Here is a 22407-nt window from a genome sequence, read left to right on the forward strand (position 1 = left end):
TGCTCAAGGAAAACCAGCGTGCTTTGGGTACAAAAAAAAAAGGAAATTACATTTATCTTGAAAACAGCTTCTAATTCATTACACATCGCATGACTATGGCCACTAATCCATGTAAACAATAAAACTGAGATCCATTTGAAATTCTGACTATCCAAAATAAACTCTGAATCAGCCCTTGCTAAAAAATTGTCATTCCCCATTTCATCCTGCATTTTCAAACCATGTAATTTCTGCACATTAAAGGGCAGATCTTGCCAAAATCCTGTAACGTTTTGTGACAAAGTAGTCTTCCTGGAACAGACAAAAAGTGCATGGTCCATGGGGGTTTACTCAATCTATTAATTTTCATGGGGACTTTTATTTGAAACAATGGAAGACGATGAATTTTTTTTTTTTTTTTAAGTTTTTTCTTTAATAACAATGTGCATCTATCTCACTTGGGTTATAATCAGAAGGTAAATAAAATGTACAAATGCAGCCTCATAGAATTTTTCCTTTCCTCACTTGACAGAATGATTGATGCAGATGGGGTGACAGGAAATGCTTTAGAGCTGAACAAAGAAAACACTGTTAGCAAGAAGTAAACTGTACCAATGGTTTGTAGAGCAAGCATCCACCCACGATTTCTGGAATGTCACATTTTTAGCCTGTGCCGTCCAGCAAATGTGATGTTTTGCATGAAGTAAGTTACAGAATGGTGAAGGAGCACCTCTGACTCTGCAGATTTCTTTCTCACACAACCTTCACTGAGCACATCCCTACAGTCAGAGAAGTAGCTTGGGTTGCTATCTGCTATCTGCACCCAGGGCAGCATCTCTGCTCTCCCCAGAGCTGGCGAGACAGAACAGCTCATCCTGAGCTGATTCATCCATCTCTAAGTACTGCTGGCCAGCCAAAGACACTTTGCTATAGATAGACTGGAAAATCTGCCAGAGATCTACAAGAGCCGCACTCGAAATTCCCATCTCTTAAACTCAAGACCCCTCTTTCTCTTTTCTACTGCAAATTTTAATAACATTGTAATTTCTGCAGGTAGCACTGAATTAACATATTTTCCATTCCTGCTTGTCAGTTATGAAGCAGTAAGCCCCCCAAAATTACTCTGAACGACACACATATCTGATCTTCACAACCATTTAAGCATAATCTGTGAATACATCTTCATAATGACAGCCCCATTTCTGTCCTCTTAATAACAATAATCACTACATCAACAGGGTTATTTTGCCTTGACTATTTTGAAAAGGCTATTTTTTTTCTTTCCTACCTAATCTCTATTGCAATTTTCCTTACTGCTAAGAAATATCAGCAACACCATACGGTATTACAGAAATCAGCAATATCTCTTTTGTTTTGCGTTTTTATTTATTTTGCATGGGGAAACATCATTCTATTGAAAAAAATATTTGGAACTAACCACAAGCTACATATGCAAATTTTAAACAACTATTTTGTGATAGAAGAGATGAAATCTTTTGTATGCCCTATACCTATATATTAGAAATATAAAAATGACACTTTTTCAATGCCAATTACTGCTCAGTACACAGTCCTGAAGGACAAAACATAATCACAGAACAATTCAAGAGGAATTGGCATCTCATACCACAGTTTGACTGAATTAAGGACCAATTCTGCAGTACAAGAGCTATGAAAACACAAGAAGAAAAAGATCTGCAATGTACACCTCCCATTAGCTAATGAGTGTTCTAATTTTGAAACCTTTTTTTTTTAACTTTATCTTAGAATGATGACTACTTTTTTGCATACCAGAAACATCAGAGCTCATTATAACCTCCATCACTACAACACTCCATTTACTCCCCAGGATGCTGTTAAATTGATTTTTTAGTTGACTGGATAGTCTGTACTGTAATGAAGGGCAGAGCAGCAGCAATAAAACACAACTTTTGGGCTTTGAGTTGAACAATTCTGAAATCTGAAACACTGAAGTAGATTCTTTTTTTTTTTAATCATCAATTTCAAAGCTGGATAAAATCTAAAGAAAAGAATGGCCAGATTGTCAGAAAGCCAGTTCCTTTCGGGAATATGGACTGAGCAGCATCAAAAAAATTCTTCCACAGCACTTAATACCTTAGTAACTTCAGCCCAAATGTAAGAATGGGTAACAAATGATTTGGTTCTCAGAGTATCTAGTTCAAGTAGGAGAATGATTTATCTCCACTTAACTCCCAAGACAAACAAACACATAAAAACCAAAACCACCTCCCAGAACCCACTGCACTTGCCTAAACCAAGAGCCCAGATGCAGGGCTGAGTTACAAGTCTTCACAAATAGGATGGAAAATTGGCTGTTAACTCATTACAAACTGAAAGTAAAGAGAGCTTAATTAATAACCTTTCTTCAAGTTAAAACACCAGGGTTTTTTTATCTTGGATTAGCCACAGGCTGAAAGTACCCCTCATGAGCTGCTGTGGTTGCAGTAGTAACATCCTAAGCCCCAGCAACCCCTTTCTCTCGTGTCACAACACCTCTCTCTACACATTTCTAGCAGATGCCCTTTTGAGGACATGTTGCTCTCCATACCTTTGTATTTTGGGCTCTCTGCTTAAACAGAAATCTCTAAAAGGAGCTTCGGAGATTACAAGAACTAGTCAGTTACCTTTTTTTTTTTTCCAATTAAATATAAAAATACAACCCTAAGGATTCATAAAATCTTAAAACATAGCCAAAAATGCATCCTATGGGATCTTGTCTCTAAAGGAACTCCTGATAAACTCCAAAATCTCATGATACTTGACTTATGAGTTTGTGCCATTTTGGCAATACATCTGTGTGTACTACTTTCCATCTAGGGGTATCTCACTGGGAAGAGCTGAAAGGATGCCAACAGTTCATTTCACATCACCTGACCACAACAGAAAGTTGGGTCAGACTGGAACTCCTCACCCAAAACCAGGTAATGTCTCAGGAAAAAAAAAAATTCCTAAACTCATTAAGAGCTTTATGTTTTCATCCCACCCTGGCTAATACAAGAATCACCACTCCATGGATCACACTCAAGTTAAGTAAAAGCTGAACCCAGAGTAGCAACAGTTACGGACAAAGTTTGCATTCCAAAAATAATACATTTAAAACAGACATGGCACTAAGTTACTCTGCTGCAAGCAGTAATTTACGAAATGCTTGCTACACCTCCACAGTTTTTTTGTTCTTAAATCCCATTTAATATGCCAATCTTATTGCAGGAGGAAATAAATTAACTGTGATGCTTTGTGCCAATGCAGATGAGCTTCCCACACACCTGTATTGTGTTTCGCACTTCAGTTCGTCATCCAGAGTACGAGAAACCAAAAAGTGCTCCTAACCAGACCTGTTCCCAAGGCTGAGCATGCAGGAAGAGGAAGCAGCTTATCCCACACAGCCCCTCACTGTGTCAGGGTAATGTCCAGCTGCAGCTATGCACAAACATCCTTCACCAAAAAAGAACCATCAGTGTAGATCTAACGCAGCCCAGGAAACCCACAGAGGTGGCCTTACCCACACCACAAATTCGGTCCCTGACACCGCAGTTCCTGTGAGCTTCAGACGGGTAAGGATGCAAACTGCGCCCACTTCTATGAACTTCCCTAACTCAAACTCTCCATTAAAAAGAGGTCAGCAGGAAAACAGATAAATCTGCATCTAACACAACAGAGAAGATGCTGCCACAGAGCAGTGCATGGTTCTGTAGCAGGAGATCCCACACTGAAAGACCTTCACATGGTTAGAGAACACCCAGCTTTTCTCTCTCTCTGCTAATCCCCATTCCACCATCTAGAATATGACTAAAAGCACATATATTTGTATTGTGGTAGATGCAAGTTAATGTCCTGCCTAAATTACCAACTGTTATTAGAACCCCAGACAATTGCTTAATAAAAATTTAATCATATTGTAATTTCTAATCATCATTAAAGATGCTTAATAAGTTAATCTCTATTGTGCTCCCCTAACATTGCAGATCAGAAAGTCAACTGGTGCAAGGTGGCACAGCTTCACCAGTACTAACAGGGCTACTTTCATGTTACTCCAGCTGAGGATCTGTCCCCAAGAGAAAACAGCAGGATTAAAATCATTGCACTACAGATTTTGACTGGTTTCTCTGCATTGCTTTGCAGCTACTTAAAAAAAAAAAAAAAAATAAGAACAGCAACAAATTATGATTTTAAAAAGCCACAGTACAAGTCAAGGTATTTCACACAGCTCTATCTTCTGCTGGCCGTGGTAGAGCAGAGGCAGCATTATGCTACAGATCGAGGGTCCCCTTTCCTCACAGCTCCCCACTTCGACTTCGCCCCTGGTGTCTGACAACAACGCTCACGCATGGAAAACGTGGGAGGATCATTAACAGGCAGCGAGTTTGTCATTCAGCTCAGAGCCGCTCCAACCGCCCAGACAGGGAGCAGAATGATGCTCTGTAACCTCAGCCTTGCAGAAGGTGATCTTGGTTCACTTCAGGAAACCAACACGTCTCCTCATCCTTCCCACGGACTGGCAATCTGTGCTTCAGAGAGTTTGAGGACCACACTGCAAGTCAACTTTCACCGTGTCACATGCACAGAGATGCACACAGACAACACGCTTGGCTCTTCTTTCCCTTTTTTTTGTGTTTCCTCAATAACCCCATTACACTCCCTCAATTCACAAAGGGGTCACAGGAGAACAGCGGTGAAGCCCTACTCAGAGGCAGGAGCAGTCCGTGCATGCTGTACCTCCTGCAAACACATCTTTTTGTGGCTTCAGCTGCAGGCAGGTGGGTACAGAAAGTGGAAAAGGTTGGTGCAAAAGGGGCACTGGGCTCTGCTATAACTCAGCAGTTTCAGCACTGACCTCTAAGCGGACAGGGCCGTTCCTTCAGTGTGGAACTTGGAGAGCAGATGGGAGAATGGCAAACCAAACCCAAGTCAAAAATGTTGTTTGTATCCTTCTCTGTCTGCAAAACTGATTGTAGCTGAGAGTGCACACAGTGAAACTCTGTTATCAAGCACAACATGGCACCCTGAACGCTAAATAGTATTAATTTAATAACCTTCCATTAAATATTTATTTTCATTTAATATGTAGAATTCTGATATTAAAACTTAATCTGACTGACAAATATCAGTTTCTGCTTACTGTATTGGCGCCTACTGAACCAAATTCATTGTTTATATCATAATATTTACTTTCAAGCATGACAACTACACTACCAACTACAGCAGGATTTAATCTAATGAACAAGCTTTAAACATTAATTGGCATTTACTCAAATAAGCCTTTAATTGTCAGAACTCAATCTGACTCCACAAAAAAAAATGACACAATGCAAGCACATATTAAAACAAGTAAAACTGGAATTGACCTTTAATAGCAATATTCTTCCTTAGCATCGAGCCCAGTGTAAGATCTGTTGTTCCACTTATTTTTAGTGTCAGATACTTGTTGATCCACAACAGGTTGACCCAAGTACCTCTCCAAAGTATCACTCTGTCCTTTCATCCAAACTCACTTTATTCCATCACGCACTAATGTAAACAGATGTTGCATCTCACAGACACGTAACAAAACGTCGGTGAACGCATTCCCTCAGGAAAATTTCAATGGGAAAATGTTTGTAAGTTTCTTTTGTCAATTACTCTCGTACTAACAGCAAACATTTACTGCATCCTTTGGAAAGCAAACAAACCCAGAGCACGTGCCGAGGTGCCCTTGGTCAGTTTCAACACCCTGCCCTGGCTTCACGAGCCCACAATAACGCTGACAAACGCAGAGGCAGGGAAAGCCAGCTGCTACTCATCGCCAGGGCAGGCACGGCTCCGCACGGCGCCGCACTGCCCGTCCCCGCTGCTCTCCTGCCCTGTGCCCGCGAATGCTTATGCACAACTGTTCCTTTCTGCAGGGCTGCACCGAGCGCCGGCAGCCGGGGCGGCAGGGGCGGCGTGTCCCGAGGAACCCCCACGGGCTCCCGGCTATGCTGGCCCGGCTCTGCCCGGCCCGCGGCCCCGCGGGGGCGGCGGGAGGAGCGGCGGGACCGCCCCGGGGCTGCGGGGACTGCGCCGGGCCGGGCCGGGCCGGGCGGGGGGAGCGGCGGCGGGGGCGTGTTGTGCGGCGGGGCCACTTGGGGCGAGACGGCAGCTACTCACCGGGAGGGTTTACCGCCGCCGGCGTTGCCATCTTGTCTCTGAGAAGGATTAAGACAAATGCAAGAGGGGCGGAGGGATGCTCAGAGCAGCCCGGGGGAGGCGCGGGAGGGGGCAGGCAGCTGGCGCCAGGGCGGGCGGGCCGGGCGGCGCGGGGGCGGCGGCTGCTCCCGCCCCGGGACCGGCGGCGCTGCCCGCTCCGTGCCCAAGATGTCCGATGGCCCCGCGCCGCCTCTGCTCATGCGCCGCGCTCAGTGAGCATGTGCCGGGCGGCCGCACATGTGCGCTGGGCCCGCGGCCGCCGCTGCCCGCCCGGGACCCCCCGCAAGAACCGGCGGGAGCGGCTCCCGACACGGCCCCGGAGCGGCCGCCCCCGTCGGGGCTCGAACCCGCGGCCCCGGGGCGCGAACTTCCCTGAGGCGGGGGCAGCCGGCGCGGCCCGCGGGCGGTGGGGGCGCGGCGCCGTGGGCGGGTGCGGCCCGACGCTCCCGAAAGCCGCGGCGGAATGGGGCGCTGTCCGTGACCTCCGGCACTGAGGGGGAAGGTTGGGGTGCTGTCCGTGACCTCCGGCACTGAGGGGAAAGGTTGGGGTGCCGTGTATCACCCGTAAATTGAGGGAGAAGGTTGGGGTGCCGTGTATCACCCATAAATTGAGGGAGAAGGTTGGGGCGCTGTCCGTGACCTCCGGCACTGAGGGGAAAGGTTGGGGTGCCGTGTATCACCCTTAAATTGAGGGAGAAGGTTGGGGTGCCGTGTATCACCCATAAATTGAGGGAGAAGGTTGGGGCGCTGTCCGTGACCTCCGGCACTGAGGGGGAAGGTTGGGGTGCCGTGTATCACCCGTAAATTGAGGGAGAAGGTTGGGGTGCCGTGTATCACCCATAAATTGAGGGAGAAGGTTGGGGTGCTGTCCGTGACCTCCGGCACTGAGGGGGAAGGTTGGGGTGCCGTGTATCACCCTTAAATTGAGGGAGAAGGTTGGGGTGCTGTGTGTCACCCTTAAATTGAGGGAGAAGGTTGGGGTGCCGTGTATCACCCGTAAATTGAGGGAGAAGGTTGGGGCGCTGTCCGTGACCTCCGGCACTGAGGGGGAAGGTTGGGGTGCCGTGTATCACCCTTAAATTGAGGGAGAAGATTGGGGTGCTGTCCATGACCTCCAAAGCTGAGGGGAAAGGTTGGGGTGCTGTCACTCAGCCCCTAAATTGAGGGGAAAGGTTGGGGTGCTGCCAGCTGCCCCCTAAACCGAGGGGGAAGATTGTGGGGCAGGTCACCACCACCCAGAGCTGAGGGGATGCCAAAGGGAAGCTGTAGAACAGTGTTACCGCCATCCGTGGTGTTCCGAGACAATGACATCCCGTCTCCCCTGAGGTGATAATGTCTTTTGGGAGGTGGAAGGGGGATGGAGCCCCATGAGTTCACACTTACCAAGTATACAGAAGTATCCAGGAGTTCAGACATTCTGTGCCCTTCCAGGTGGAGTATATGAATGGTATCATATTCCTCTAAAAACCTTAGTTTGGCTCACAGTGTGCTTGCTCTCACACTATCAATTGCAATCAGTTTGTAACTCAGCTCACATTTCAAGGCTTTGCATCACAAACACAAGGACAAAAAATACGCTTTCAATGAAATTGGAGATTTTTCTCATAATCTCATAACTCAGGTCTTCGAGGGGAAAAAACTCCCAGAATTAAACGGCAAGATTTCTGAAAAGCCACTGGTGTGATAACTGCAGCAGTCGCGTGTAATGTGTGTGAAATACTGGAAAAAAAATAATGAATTTTGATGGCTTTGTCATCCCCCTGGAATGCCGCAAAGTCCTGTTAATCTTTAAATGCCTGCCCATGGCTGTGCTCAGTTGCCCTGAACAGCCCTGCAGAAGTTGATGGGAGCAGTCAAAATGAAAAGTTGCAAATCAATCCCTTGCTTTGCCAAATGAGTAACCTGAACCAGTTTATCCATTAAGATGTAAATTGGCAGAAAGAAGGGGAAAGCATGGAGGCTGTGTTTACTCATTTCCCGTAGAGGAGTTAATCAGAACGGCACTAAACGCCCCTGGTTATCTAGAAAGTTTACTTTATCTTTGATTTATTGTGCTTTTCCCTATCAGATGTGGAGCTGTTTTTCTAAGCATCTTACTGCTTTAGTGCCTGCTGATGCTGTCGAGTTTTGGATGCTCAGCAGGCAATCTTAATTCTTATCTCAAGGCATTTACCCTGCTAATACTAGACTGTTAATATCAGCAGTTTTGTAAATGCAACTTATTTCTGTTCAGATAAAACATCATAATTTGAGGGAATTTTGGTCACAGTTTTTCTAGACCCTCCCATTTTATGAGGAAGGCAACATTTGGAGTGACCCTGCTGCACAGCCATAGCTCAATTCCTTTAAGTTTCTGCAAAGTCTGGTGTTCAAATTGCCCAGGTAATGCTGGTCATGAAAGCTTTTCCATGACCTTCCATTATGTCAGGTTAGATATATGCATAAAGGTTAAAAGATCAAGCTCCTAATACTATAATGATAGTAAAATACCTTCTAAAACCAGAATTTATAGCATTAGGCACTTCTGAAGTGTCCTCCGAAGACCTTTACAAGTGTTCAGAGGTTAAACTTTATCTCTCTCTTACCAGAAAAGCACTAATATTTCTTATTTCGTTCCTATTTTAGAGATAAGGAAGCCACCCCAAAAACTCCGAGAGATATGACAGTGCACTATTGTAGCTTTCAACAGAGGGATGGAATGAGTCCTGCAAAGACTGAATATAAACCAACAAAACCACTCAAGTGCCTGTGCTGTCCCCTTGTGTGATATCCCGTCAGATGTTAGATTAGCCCAGAAAAAACACATTGCAATGTATTTGATACTGTGTTCTGCCTAAATAAGACCTTGGGGCTTAGAATAGAACAGGTTCTGTCAAACCTTCTGTGATTCAGACACAATTATGCAAAATAAAGCTGCTTTCCTTTTTTTGTTTGGTGTCAGCTTTGTTGACTCGCTCTGTTCGGTTTCACACACAATTCTTTGTTCGCTTAAATAGATTGAGAAATGAATTGATTTTCTCTCCTCCCCATCTTCTCTATCTTAAAAGCCAGTATTAGCAGATTCTTTCAGAATCCCTGAAACAATCCATAAATGGATGGAATTATTCTCTGTTTATCTGAAATACACTACTTCCTTGCTATCTCGTCCTGAGCCTTTCCAGATCTGTGGGGAGATCCATAACACTGGCAACTGGAGAGAGAAACCATCGCTGCTCTTAAAATTGTTTTCTAGCTATGGAGAAAGTGCACGCTCCGTGTTTTACTTGCACTGTAATTTCAGAAACACGTACACAGTAAAGCAGGAAACCAATTTAGTTACTGAATGAATTCATGTTGTGTTAAGTTCGTGCTGAGCTGTGTACCTTGAAAGCCTAATTCCTGTGGAATGGGGCTCCTCACAACAAAAGCAGGGACAATGTGACACTCTACCCTGGCACTTGCAGAGAGATTAAAGAGGGCTGTATCAATACCAAGCACAAAATATGATGGATATGCAAGAGAGCAATATGCAAACGTTTCACTGTTCCTGCGTCACGACAGGCGGGCGCGTCACCTTTTTAATAAAGTTACAAACAAGTGTTGACATCATGTGTAGCAACAGGAAAGTAAACGAATTAAGAGCAGTGATTTTTATCTCAATCTTGTTATTATGTACCAGAGAATGTCTGTTAGGTGTCTTTACAATGATTGCTTCCAATTTAGAGGGCTATTACCACTGATAGCAGTGCTCAGCACACATGTGTATTCTGTTTCTTGGCTGGAGAGGCAGAAATAAATCGGTACACTGAAACTGCTCCCCATTAATGCCTTTCCTTGGAATGCTCATCACTGCTCTTCCAGTTGCAAAAAACTGGACTTTGTACCTATGTGTTCATCCCATGCTATAAACTAGTAATTTCTAAATGTTTTTCTTTTAAATAGAGGAAAAGTAGGGGGTTTTAACTTACTATTTCCTTTGGAAACCTGAAGTCTTTCCAAGATGGATGTGAATGAGTAAAAGCCAGAAACAAAAATAATAAAAAAAAAAAAGGAAACAAATTGAAACAAATGAGATTATATATTCAGTGTCAAAAATAGATTAAAAAAATCTTTGGTGTTTTTTACCAATTTATGAAAAGTCCACTTTAATAACAACACTGAAAAACAAGGTCGGAAACCTTGAACTTACAGTTACCCAGTAGAATTTTCTTTTCTGGGAACATGAAGAAGTTAAGTGAAATTTCAGACACTTTAATCCAGTGTAATCAAAACCAGTGACATTTTAATGAAGTCTCATACTTTAATAAGACCTCCCAGCTACATTCTTTGATCTGTGTTTCCATTGTAATTGAGTTAATATATTGTACCCAATTCATCCAAAGGTCTTTGATAGTTTGGAAGAGCATGATATATGTATATTAAGCAACCCCATCCACCCAAGTACTTGAAACTGGAACATTATGTGCCCTTTTTAATTTGTTTCGTCACATATGGGTGACCACACTTGCCTAAATAAGCTATAGAAAAAATGATGAAATTTAAAACATGAACTATCACAGGAAGGTCTTAAAAGCATTTGTTAAGGAAATTACAACCTTGTTCTTTAAACTATCCCATATAATTTAAGAGAAAATTGTATTCTTCCTATAAAATGCAATAAAACACCTCGATAGGAATGTGCAAGTTATATTAATCTCTCTTCAGTCCTGCAGGTATAGAAATGTAATTTCTATTATGTTCTCTACAGCTATTGCTGTTAAATTCTGCAGTGGCTTTCCTTTAGGGAAAATGACATTGAGTATTAGAGGAAACCCTTCTAAAGGTGAAATGTGTGTGGCAGGTGTCTCTTCCCTAGGAAATGTAACTGAGATCAGACAAGTGTTCCTATGCTAGTGGAAGCATGGACTAGGAGCCAAACACCTGACAGACATCTTTTATCTCTTAAACTCAGCTCTATCATTTCAAGCTTCTTCAAATTTTGTATAAATTTAACCCTGTGTGAACAGCCAAAATTTAAACAACAAAACTTGAAAATAAAGCCTCAGAGAGGAATAGCTGGTGCAAGCACATTAACACCTAACCTGTTTTCTTTACAGTGTTTACTAAGCAGATTTTATTTTATTTCCTGACATTAACCTCACTCTCTGGCAGAACCACTGCCAACAGTAGACATCATTAAGCTGATAGAGGCTGTTGGTGGTTACCTCAGGCAGAACTGACCACAAAGCGTCTGGGAATACACTTTCCACAGTGCATACCTAATTATATCCCTGAAACCATTCTCTAAAGCAAATGGGTAAAAAACCAAAATGTTATAAACAATACTGGTTTACTTACATAAACCCAAGACATGAGCAAAAAGATACATCCCAGAAACAGCACTGAATCAGCAACTGAGATCAGAACTATGCAAGTCAAGCCTTTTTCCCCCAAATGCCATATATCTCGTTTTGAACTAAAAGCTTTTCCTTCTGAAGGGATGTGTGGCTGGTATGTTTTAATTTGGATATAATGATTTAAAGCACGACGTGAGTGAGACCTGTTGGATTGGAGACACAGAAATGGAGTTCCACATCAGTAGAGAGTCCTGAATGTCTTTATCTCTTTTGACCTTCAGAAATAAGAAACTAAATTCTGCAGAAACAAACATGCACCTCAGTCGTAGCTGCAATAAGGTGAAGGCTTTTTCTTCAACAATTTTTCCACTGTGTGACATCACTCTACTCTCTAGTGCTGTAGTACTAGCTGGAGTAAAAGATCAGCCAGTTTAGTAAAAATGAGCAGTAAAACCAGAGCTGGTCTTTTGCAGGGAAAAGGGCCTTTTTCTCTCACTGCTCAGGTGGCACCAAAATGCCATTTTCCCAGCTTCCTGCTGCCCCATCTGCTGTACTGCAAAGTCTATGAGTGTAGTAAAATATAAAGACTCAAGTAGTGCAGTGTCCACACTACTCATCTTGAAAAAAGAGTTTCATTCCTTGGTTCGTGATTTCTAGTTTTACAATATTTCTAGACTTGACCTATTTGTAACCAACAAAACATTGTAAGTTGTGACATATAATAAAGCCAGTGGTAGGACCAGGACACGTTTACATTTATGGCAATGCAGTTTAAAAAGCATACTTTAAGAACATGGTACATTAGTAAAATACTGCTGCTAACTAAAGGGGTGCCTTTGCCTTGTTTGAAATGAGAATTTATGAAGAGTGTTTTGGTAAGTTTTATAAACTATATTCTACCGTCTTTACAGGGTTTTCTTTACCTGATCAGAGAGATTTACTGAGTATTGTAAGCTGCAAAGAGACTAAAATAGCAGGAAACCTCTCACAGTTAATTGCAGCAAAACCATTTGAGTCCCATGAGACATAGAAAGCAACCTCTGTCCTAAGGAAAATAAGAAATTCTGAGGAATGTGGAGCATGCTGTGCTATTTCAGTTGAGCTCAGGACAGCTAGAAAAAACAAATATGTGAAGGAAGTGACTGTCTGATATTTGCCCTCTGTTCTAATGCTAATTCTTCTAATTCTTCTCTGCTTTCTTTAGCCTACTTTCTCCAGCTATGCAAGATAATGATTTCCAAGGACCATAAAAGAGAAACACATGCATTTAATTGTCTTATAAATTGAATTATGATTTATGACAGTTTTTACATTTCACAAGTAAGATATTATGCAAATTTTCAGCAGACCCTTCTATTCAAAGAGCTTGCACAAAATATTTTTGGTAGCTTGCTACTTGATTTTATTTCTGAAAACAAGCTGAACACATGTACCTGTGTCTCAAAGACCAGGCAGTACATGCTTAATTATGTTCAAAAATCTAATCCCTGAATGATGGAATGCAGCATAAGTCATTTCTACATTAGCTAAAGTATGCTTTAGAAATGATGGAGCATCCCTTGCCATATGCTGTATGGTTCTTGCATTTGCATTAAAAAGAAGGAACAACCATCTTGAATAGCTGGATATATAGCCATAGATAATTCTTCTTTCTTATCTCTTCTTCCAAATCACCTTGAATATGACACAATTCTTTTACCGTATCTGCTAACATATAAAAATAAGATTGTGTTAGTATGTACTTATATTAAAAACAGTTGCCAACATGTAACAACTAATCAGACCCAAGGTCCACCTGGCTGAGCATTTTGTTTCTGTCAATGTCCACTAACTCTGCAACAATTGAGGAAAGAAGGCAGAGACAAGGCAAATACTGAGCTATACTTCCCTCTGCTGTACTCTTGCAGCTTCCAGCAAACTGCAACTACAAGAATTCATGCAGTAGGAGGTTTCATTTGCAAAATAAATCCACTCTGAGCATTAGCCCAGTGCTCTGAATTTATTGTAAAATGTCACATTGATTAATTTCTATCTATCCAAGTCGGATCCTGTATTGATTCCCCTCAAACAGGAGGCTGTCAGGATTTTAAGCAGTGCAGTGATAGAGTTGGCACACAGATTCCTGTTTGGTAGCTGCATCTTTTGAGGTAGGAAGTAATGGTACAGTGCAGATAGCACTGCAAGACAGCTGAGATGAATGCTTGTAAAGAAAAGACAAGCAAATAGCAATGCCTGAGGTGTGTGCTTGAACTGGACAAAATACTGAGGAAATTTCTCACTAAATGTCCTGGGTATCCAGAGGTTGAAATGCATTTTCACTGTGTTCATCTCATCTGAATTCACAACATCAGAGTATTCACATCCACAGAGTTTTGAGGATAAGGCTTCCAGACAATATTAGGCAAATTAATTTGGGGTGTTTGGAAGCTGGAAAATCAGCGTCTTCTTTTCCCACTCATCCTGGTCTAAGAAAACAAGAATAAAAAGTAGTTAGCTGTTTCACAGTTGTCACCATATTGCAAAAAGGAATGTGATGAGAGCTGAGATGTTATGTTGGGCTTCTCCTGTTTGGCTCATGGGACAATTCACACTTTTGGAAGAGCCACTTACTGCCACTCCAGAGGAACATGTTTCCCTGAGTACACATGGATTTCACTCCAGGGCTGCATGCTCACAGCTAAGTTGGAAAAGACATAGCTTTAAAGCTTTGTTGGTAGAGGGTAAGCAGGGCACAGTTTATTTCATACTGCCTCTTTCATGATGTATTTTATTCTGCCCATTGGTGTGAGGCAGAAAGACAAAGCCAAAAAGACCAGAAGAATGGTGGGTTGTGGACTGATTCCTCAGAGCCTGAGCTACCCTTCTGTAATGTGATGTTTACAGGTTTTGTCAGGGATTTCCCATTCTAAGCACGTTGTGCTTCACCTCAAAGTTACCATCTATCAATTAGAGTATTGAGCGGTGATGGAAGGCAAAATCAGAGAACAGGATTTTCCAGAAATGCCCTTGCTGCATCGGAGCCACAGAGGACCACAGAGATTATGCTAATTCCCAACCCCCAGCAGGGAGGATGTTAAGGTTCTGCAGCTCTGTCTGGACAGGGCCACACATTTCCCCCCATGTTACAATTATGTGGGCAGGGTGCACGATGGAGACAGAGCAGAGCACTGAGCAAGTGCAGGTGGGAGCGGTGTGAAATGGGATTAGTCAGGGCATAAGCAATAATATGGGATCACAGGAAGGGACTTCCCCCAGTGCTTCCTGGAATGGTGCTGGACACAGCTGGTCCTTGTCTAAATTTGCCTTTAATCATTCTCAGCATCAGGGTAATGTTTCCTTCTGCTGCTCCTGTTGCCTGAAACAGATTATTTCCAGGGAGAACAGTAAGACTTCCCAGTCATTATCTGACTGCCTGAAAGCTGCTGAATTTTACAGAGGCACGTGGGTAGAGTCACCTCTGGAATGGGCAAGGTCTGGGAATGAGAAACATGTACACGGTTTAGACATTTTCCAGTGCCAAAATGTGGATTGGTTAAGTTCTGCAACCCCCTGTTTACCCTCAGCCACCTTACTGAATTTGCAATCTTCAAGAGGCCTCAGCAAATCAGGTCTTTGGGATTCTCCTCCTGAAATGAAAGGTAGTAATTAAAAATAGGATGGAATACTCTGTGTCTCATTCCCAATGAACACAATCTTCAGTATGTGTTTGAGGTATTTGTTGTACCTCTCACTGCCTTACCCCTGAGCACAGGTGATTGAATAGTAGGAATGTGTCCTGAAGACCAGAATCTGCAAAATGCATCTTTTCTTGCAGTATTTTCCATGGAAAAAATATTGACACGATGTTTTCATATGACCATGACTAATATCAAGTGCTGTTCTCAGACATTTTTCAAATACTTTAAAAAAAAGAAATGAACTTCTATTACTACCATATGGAATCAGATTAGCCCTGCTGTTAAGGTATACACAAGGAAGGCAAATCCTTCTATTTTCTCCTGCCCAAAGCAATAGCAAAATAGAAATAAGCTGTGTGATTACCAGTCTGTGGGTGATGGAATTCAAGGTCATGTTTTATTACTAATCATCTAAGCATCACTTGGAGCACAAAGCTGCACATGCAAAGCCAACTCTGTGCTACAACAGCATGGAGGTAACAGGGAAGAAAAAGAATTTCTTAAAATACCAATGATTTTTCTGGCACTCACACTGTATGTACCCCACATTTTTATCTACAAATTAACCTTCATCTTTCTGCTTTTCTGTATTGTGTTTTCAGAAACAAAACTCTGCCGCCGACAAATGAAGGTTCAAGTACCCACAATTAAATGGCATGATTCAGTGTTTTTAAATTCTTAAGTGTGGTGCTGTGGGTCATGTCACAGGATTTAAATAGAGGAGAAGAACTCATCAGTAACTGCTCATTTATTCCTGTCTTCACTGCCAGGCAGCAGAAATAACACTCAGAAAATTCCTGTCTTTCCCTCACCACGGGATCACTTGGGGCTGGAGCTTCACTCCCAAACCGCCTGACATCCATTGCATAGCTCATCATCATTTTCATCCAGAGGAGCACAGGAACATGTTCTCTACCCACCTGGGCTTTCTGCTAATGCTTGGGGCTGTTACAGCCTAAGATTAATGAACTCTGAGCTTCTGTTCTACCAGGATTTGGATGTTAGACATCTGCCTCTTGCTAGTGAGGTGTGACCATTAGTAGGAATGGTTTTAAGGGGCTCCTTTAGCATCCAGTCCTGCATAGAGCTTCCCTGGGTTCATCACTTTTCAGGCATACATGCCCACATAAAGAATGAGAATTTGAGTGCCAATTAACAGCTAATATCAAGTACTTGGCACGATGCCACAGACATCCTACAGTGTTAGAGTTCTAGTGTTTTCCAAAATTAATTTCCCTTTAAAAAATGTATCACCAGTCCTTCTTGATTACAAGTGTTAGCTTTTGTATTCATTAAATTGCCTGAATGAGCCCCGAGATAGAGGTTGATGACATTTCTTCAGTGCAACAGCTTTTTCCAGAATCTGCAGTTTGATCAAAGTGTTCCTTTGGAACATAGTGCCTTTTTTTTTTTTCCCTACCCCGAAAAAAGGTTTTTGCTAAAAGGTGGAAGCCTTTTTTACTTACAAATTTTATTTCAGTCATCTCAAAATCATTAATTTCAAAAGTCAGCATTGAATATTTCTGTCCTGTTAAATGAAGCAAGTCATGGCAGCTTTCTGGACTTGAATGCATTGTTGCCACACCAGCCCCTCACCTACAAGTTAGGGGTTTTAAACACATACCAAGGAAAGTCCTAGAGATGCTATAATACCCTAAGGAACTGCAAATTTATTTTATGATCAGCTTTTTGAAAATAATATTTTGGCTATCTTTCCAAATGCCTCTATTTGGAATTGGTGGTGTTATTGAATTGTTGACAATATTGACATTTTTAATTAGTGCCACTAGGTTTCAGAGTGAACAATTAAATTGCTGTTATTTTCAACATGTTTACCTGGCTGCTCTGCTTGTCCAATGGTCCCAAGTGCCTCCAAACTCTGTCTATTGCAGAAAAACAGCAGACATACCTGAGACAACAGCCAGAGGGTCTCCAGAAATTACCAATATGAAAACCTGCACGATAATGAAATGCTGAGATCGTGGCTATAGCTGTAAAATATTAAAAAAGGAAAATGGAAGTACATACAAGTGCAGTGTACACATTGCATCATTCATCTGCATTCAGTGAGATTCTCAGTTTTAAATACATGTATTAAGCTGCTGCACAATTTCCTTTTTACCAGACCAGATTGTGAAAGAACGTCTAAATTCTTCTGCAAAATTTATGTTTCATTCCACTGCAGAGCATGAGGTGCTCTAATGCACAGCACACAAATTGTCATGTTCTTGTCTGGGGAGCAGTCTTGAACTCATTAGTCAGTTTGCCAGCATAAGGAACATAACACAGAACCTGTGAGATGCATATGGTAACAACTTAAGAGTCTTATGACCAATCTGGTTCTTATAACAGTTTGTGAATACCTCTAAAGTGAATTAGATCTATTAATCTATCTGATTTTGGGTGGTTTTTTTAATCTCATGTCAAATGTTTCTTTGCAGATTTGGATGTTCTCCATTTTGAATGTGTGTGCTGTGATTAGAATACCAGAGTGATATGGATCATTAAAATAACATTTATCATCTCAAACTGTTATTGTTGGGTTTGGTACATATCTGGCCATTTTAATGGGTTCTTCTTAAAGAAGGGAAACAAATTACTTCATTTTCCTGGGATAGTCCAATCTGGTTGTGCAAAAGCCTTGCTTCAAGGCTGCCTGGACTGTCTGCTTGGTTCTCATAATCCTTTTTGTTGCTGTGTTTTGGTTTGGCACTGTCCATCTCCAGGAAGCAAGTTTTGCCTCTGGAAGAAGCCTGGCACGTGGCACTCTGCAGGGAAATGTGCTCCTTGCCAGAAAGGCTGAGTCCCACAAGAAAAATTGTTTGTGTAAAAGTGGGCAGCACAGCTTTCATTTGCTCTAATTAAAGCATAAATGTCATTGTTCTCAGGTTCTGTAAATTAGGTTTATTTGGGTCTATGCCACATTTTGGAATGCAATTAATGCGTGCCTCAGCTTTCCGTTCCCTTTAATGTCACAGGGGATGTATTTGATATGATGCTATTAATATTTTAACAGAAGCTAAAGAAACTGAGATTAGGCAAGTTTGTTATAAATTAAAAGCTAAATAGAACTCAGTGAATCAATCTTTTTTTCTGGCAAGAGTAATTTCTTCTGCATGTTATATTCCTTCTATATATAACTTACATTTCAGAATCCTATCCCTGACATCAAGGATTTATACACAGTTCACCCAGTTATGGGCAAGATAATTTTTGTTGGTAATTACATGAACACTAGCATTCACACAAGGGTCATGGGAGGTTATTTAAATTATACAAATGTCATACAGATGTATATGAATGCCCAGATACTGCTTTCATTGTGCAGGGTGGACTGTTTATTAGTCCATCAGCTGAGCACTGGAATCGAGGTATTACTCTGAACACAAGGTGTAAATGCTTAAGTAGAAGAATCAGGTCCCAGAAAATTGCTTAGATTTGTCATTTTAAAGGGCTAACTAAGAAGAATTCACAGACCAGTTTTAAAGCAGGTTAGCACAAGTTCTTGCAGAATCCCATGCCGTGAAATGCTTTCATTAAAAAAGAAAATGCAAGGATGAAATGCCAAACTGCACCGTGACAGTTTGGGGTGTGGCTCTCCCAAGGTTCCCACTCACCTGTGGATGGAAGCAGCAGGATGGAAATGGAGTTCATAGAAGCACTGGACAGACTCCAAGTCCCTCAGTGATGGGAACAAGTAGATCTTCAGGATTAATTCCTTTGGACCTCCAGGAGTTCTGAGAAAACCAAATTACCCAAAGATAATAATACATCAATTTTTGTACCCTTGGTACCAAGGATGAAGACAAGGCAAATAAAAGAACTAAGATGCAAAGGTAAATACAGTCCCAGTGCAAAGATTTCTGACTGATCACTAATTCATATTTGTGATGAAAAAGGAGTTTTAGATCCACAAAAGTAAAGTCTGGCATTGGTTATGTCACCTCTCATATGCTTCTTGGAGACAAATTAGCAGCCTGTTAGTTATAAGAGCTTGCTGAACCAGTGATCCCTAAATAAGAGGAATGCAGAGACAGTGGTATTGCTGTATCACTGTCTTATCTGGGAAAAGGAGGAAATAATGTCTCCCCAGACATGAATTTGGCTTTGACACAGAACTGCACAAAGTCAAAAACTATTTTTTACAGTCCGGTGGAATTACATCTGACCAGCATTTCCAGAAATGCCTTCTAAAAATCCCCTAATAAGCTCAGTGGGTTATGAAGTAATGTTGGTTAGCAGACCCAGAACAGCAAGAACTAATAATATATGTTGTTGGATTTATTTACTTACCACACAAGATTACTGAAATATGTGCTGGGAGAAGAAAAGGCAAGGACAGATAGAGAGACACCACGTTTCTATCCTGTGGATCATGTTAGAACAATCTGGGGATAAAACAGGGAGCCAGATTGTCAAAATAGGGTAAGTGGATGAAAGCAATTGCTTTCTGTGAGGACCTTCTTTGAGAGTGACTGTCAGGAGACAGAGCAAATACAATTTTACCTTGATATTCAATGAGTGTGAGTAGTATTAGATAACTGTGTGAAAAGATATTTTAGAATTTCATTGGAGCAGCTTTCCATAGCCTTCCTTCTGTCCTGCAGTAAAAGCAGAGATCAAAATGAAGAAATTTTTGTTTCATACATATTAAGGTGCTGTGTTTAGTGAGGTAAAGAAACATAAAAGTAGACCCTCCTGATCATGTACTGTCTCCTGGACAATATATTGTTCCTCTTGTCAAAATCTGAAATTAAATTTTTGAGTGGATTGTTAGTCTTAAATATCTTCATCAAGCTGTTTTGAAGTTCCTGATATCTTATCTATTTAAGCACATTACCATTATTTTATCTATTCAGATAATTATTTAACCTTTATCTCTGCCTCCCATGTTCTATGTCACTTCTCAACAAGGCACAGATTTTCAAAAAATGTATATTAACCATTGTGCATAACTTCTTGTCCATTGTCCAGCTATAAATGACACCAGTGTCAATGGGAAGACTCCAAGTGACATCAGTGAGAGATGCTGAGCATTTTTGATGATTAAGAGTGTTTCATTATTTATTTGTAATCCTTTTTTCCCCAAGAAAGAAAGTGGTGAGTTTGAACAATTAGTTACATTTTAAAACAAAACACAATTCCTGTTATGCAGAAGAAGAGTAGAAAAAAACCAAGAGAATTCGTGGGAAAGGGTCAAGAGCTGGAGCCAAAACAAAATTGCAGCAGAAATCCTGAAAATCACTATTGAGAGAACACAACGAACTGCCCTGAAACCAGATGTGCTGCTCCCAGTTCCCACACCCCTGAACTGACATCCACTGGTGCTGCAAAGGAGATCCCCATGTTTGCAGCCCCTGCACAAATGTCTGTCTTGGTGGGCAAAGGTGCCTGAGCCTCACAGCTGCTTCAGGGCATTTGAGTATTGAGGTACCAAAGTCACAGGTGACTCCCCAGCCCTACCCCTGCTCACTGGATGCACTGGGCAGGTGCCAGAGAAGGCTCTCTCTGGGTACTCTGCAGAGCCACAACCATCTCTTTGTTTCAGTCACACTTCAAGGCTCACTTTTTCCTAGCCCACGTTTCTTCCAGCGAGGATCCTGTTGAGTAACAAATCAAAGCTGTAAATCTGTGATGATTTAAGACCTGGCCTTCCCGTGGGTTTCAGGAGGCTGTCAATGCCTCCACTGTGATGGCAGTTTCTTGGGAGCAGTCTGAGCCTTTCTTTTCCCTGCCTTGGGCTGAGCACATGCTTGGCCCTTAGCCAAGATGCAGCGAGTTGCTCAGGTGGATGTTAATTTTGGGGAGGCAGATGAACAAGGATAGTGCATCGCTCTGAAAACTCAGTGGCACACGATTTCTAATAGACTTTATAATCCCCTGCTGCAGGAGCTGCGTGGTTTTATCATCAGTGGAAGCTTTAGGCTGCTTCTCTACAGAGGTGGAAAAACCCAAGCCCCTGCACTGCTCAGTATTCCATGCTAACATTAATCCCTGGGTGGACCTAGACATGGAGACCACACTGGCACAAACTGTTTGGCTCTGACACAACATCCATTTCACTGAGGAGAGGGGGAATGGACTCAGCTACACCATAAGGGCCTGCAAGCAACTGCACAGCAAACTGGGTTATTGGTAAGGTCCACTAGCAGAACTTTAAGCACCCATAAAAAAAACAATATTTATTCCAATGTTCATCAAATATTCAATATAAAATGCTGATCATTTTTACACAGTTTAGGAGCACATTTACAGTTTTATTTTCCAAGAGCACAACGTGGAATTCACTATCTAGTAGTCCCTGTTCTGCTGTGGGCTATGGATGTTTACTGCAGAGGAATTTCCTCTCAGAAAACGTAATATTTTCCTGAAGATCTGAATAATAAATACCAAATTCAAAAGCAATAACTCAATACTTAAGTGAATACCACTTGGATGAGCTGTTATTACTATTTTATAGCAAATATCTTTGTAGCATGTAGTGGCCAGCTCATTGAAACATGAAGATAATGACAATCCACAGAGCCTGAAGCTTGGCTGGCAAGCCACAGCAGACAGACAACACAAATCTGTGGGATGGGGTGGGAGGCAGGCACAACGAGATTTCAAAAAAAATCCCAAACAAACCCCAGTCAGGGAAACAGCTTCCAAAATATTTATTAAGGTTTTCAAGGCTTCAAAGATAAAAGAGTCATTCCAAACATAAACTCTCATCCCACACAGACAGTGCTTGCACTTACACGCTGTTGTCTCAGCAAGGTTTTGTTTTCAGTAGAAAACCTTACTGTTTCTGAATATAACTGCCAGGAGATGAATTTGGAGACGTGGCATTGGCTGCAGGGAAGTGCTGCACGTGGATGATCACAAGTTACCAAAGGGCTGAGTGTGGCTGTCCTGTGGCACAGGAGCAGTGTTAGAGGAAAGAAAGAAGGAGAAAGAGGAGAAAGGGAGGGGGAAACAAAGTATGTCACAATCATGTGCAAACAAAATGCGTTATCCAGAGATGTTCAACTTAAAGGCACTCACTTCCCAAACAGTTTCAATGAAATATGCTTAAATGAAGTAAGTAAAATAATGTATCTTGAAGACTTTTTTTTCCAATAATGGATAGAAACACCAGCTCAGCCAACACGTGGTGGTTGATGAGCATTACTTGATGAACAAAGATATTAACACTCTACAGATCCTTTTCAGTAGAGCTGACAAGAAGTTTCTCCACTGTGTAGAAAGAACAGTCTTGCTAATTCAGA

At 41.8% G+C, this 22407-nt stretch overlaps 1 protein-coding gene and 2 long non-coding RNA genes across 9 annotated transcripts in view; 1 reads left to right on the plus strand and 2 right to left on the minus strand.

The window, feature by feature from the left end:
• The window catches only part of ARNT2 (aryl hydrocarbon receptor nuclear translocator 2), a 99384-nt gene extending 93139 nt beyond the window's left edge, over nt 1–6245 (minus strand). For all 5 annotated transcript variants that reach the window (XM_069025592.1, XM_069025593.1, XM_069025594.1 and 2 more), the window contains exon 1: nt 6127–6245. In XM_069025592.1, the coding sequence (XP_068881693.1) occupies nt 6127–6157 (31 nt within the window). In that variant the 5' untranslated portion in view covers nt 6158–6245. The remainder of the gene's footprint in view (nt 1–6126) is intronic.
• Nucleotides 6246–6728: 483 nt separating this feature from the next.
• Nucleotides 6729–9093, plus strand: LOC138116472 (uncharacterized). Its single transcript, XR_011154161.1, has 2 exons — nt 6729–6825; nt 8791–9093. It is a non-coding gene; the product is annotated as an uncharacterized lncRNA (long non-coding RNA).
• A 1929-nt stretch (nt 9094–11022) lies between these two features.
• Nucleotides 11023–22045, minus strand: LOC138116386 (uncharacterized). 3 transcript variants are annotated; one of them, XR_011154132.1, is made up of 6 exons: nt 21898–22045; nt 18775–18894; nt 16994–17148; nt 15220–15379; nt 14936–15106; nt 11023–13945 (listed from the first exon to the last, which is right to left on the minus strand). It is a non-coding gene; the product is annotated as an uncharacterized lncRNA (long non-coding RNA). The 3 variants fall into 3 exon arrangements; XR_011154133.1 differs by having other exon boundaries at nt 11023–13187; nt 13760–15106; XR_011154131.1 differs by having other exon boundaries at nt 11023–15106.
• Nucleotides 22046–22407: the final 362 nt, after the last annotated feature.

Source organism: Aphelocoma coerulescens, chromosome 10 (assembly GCF_041296385.1).
Source record: "Aphelocoma coerulescens isolate FSJ_1873_10779 chromosome 10, UR_Acoe_1.0, whole genome shotgun sequence".
NCBI lineage: Eukaryota > Metazoa > Chordata > Aves > Passeriformes > Corvidae > Aphelocoma > Aphelocoma coerulescens.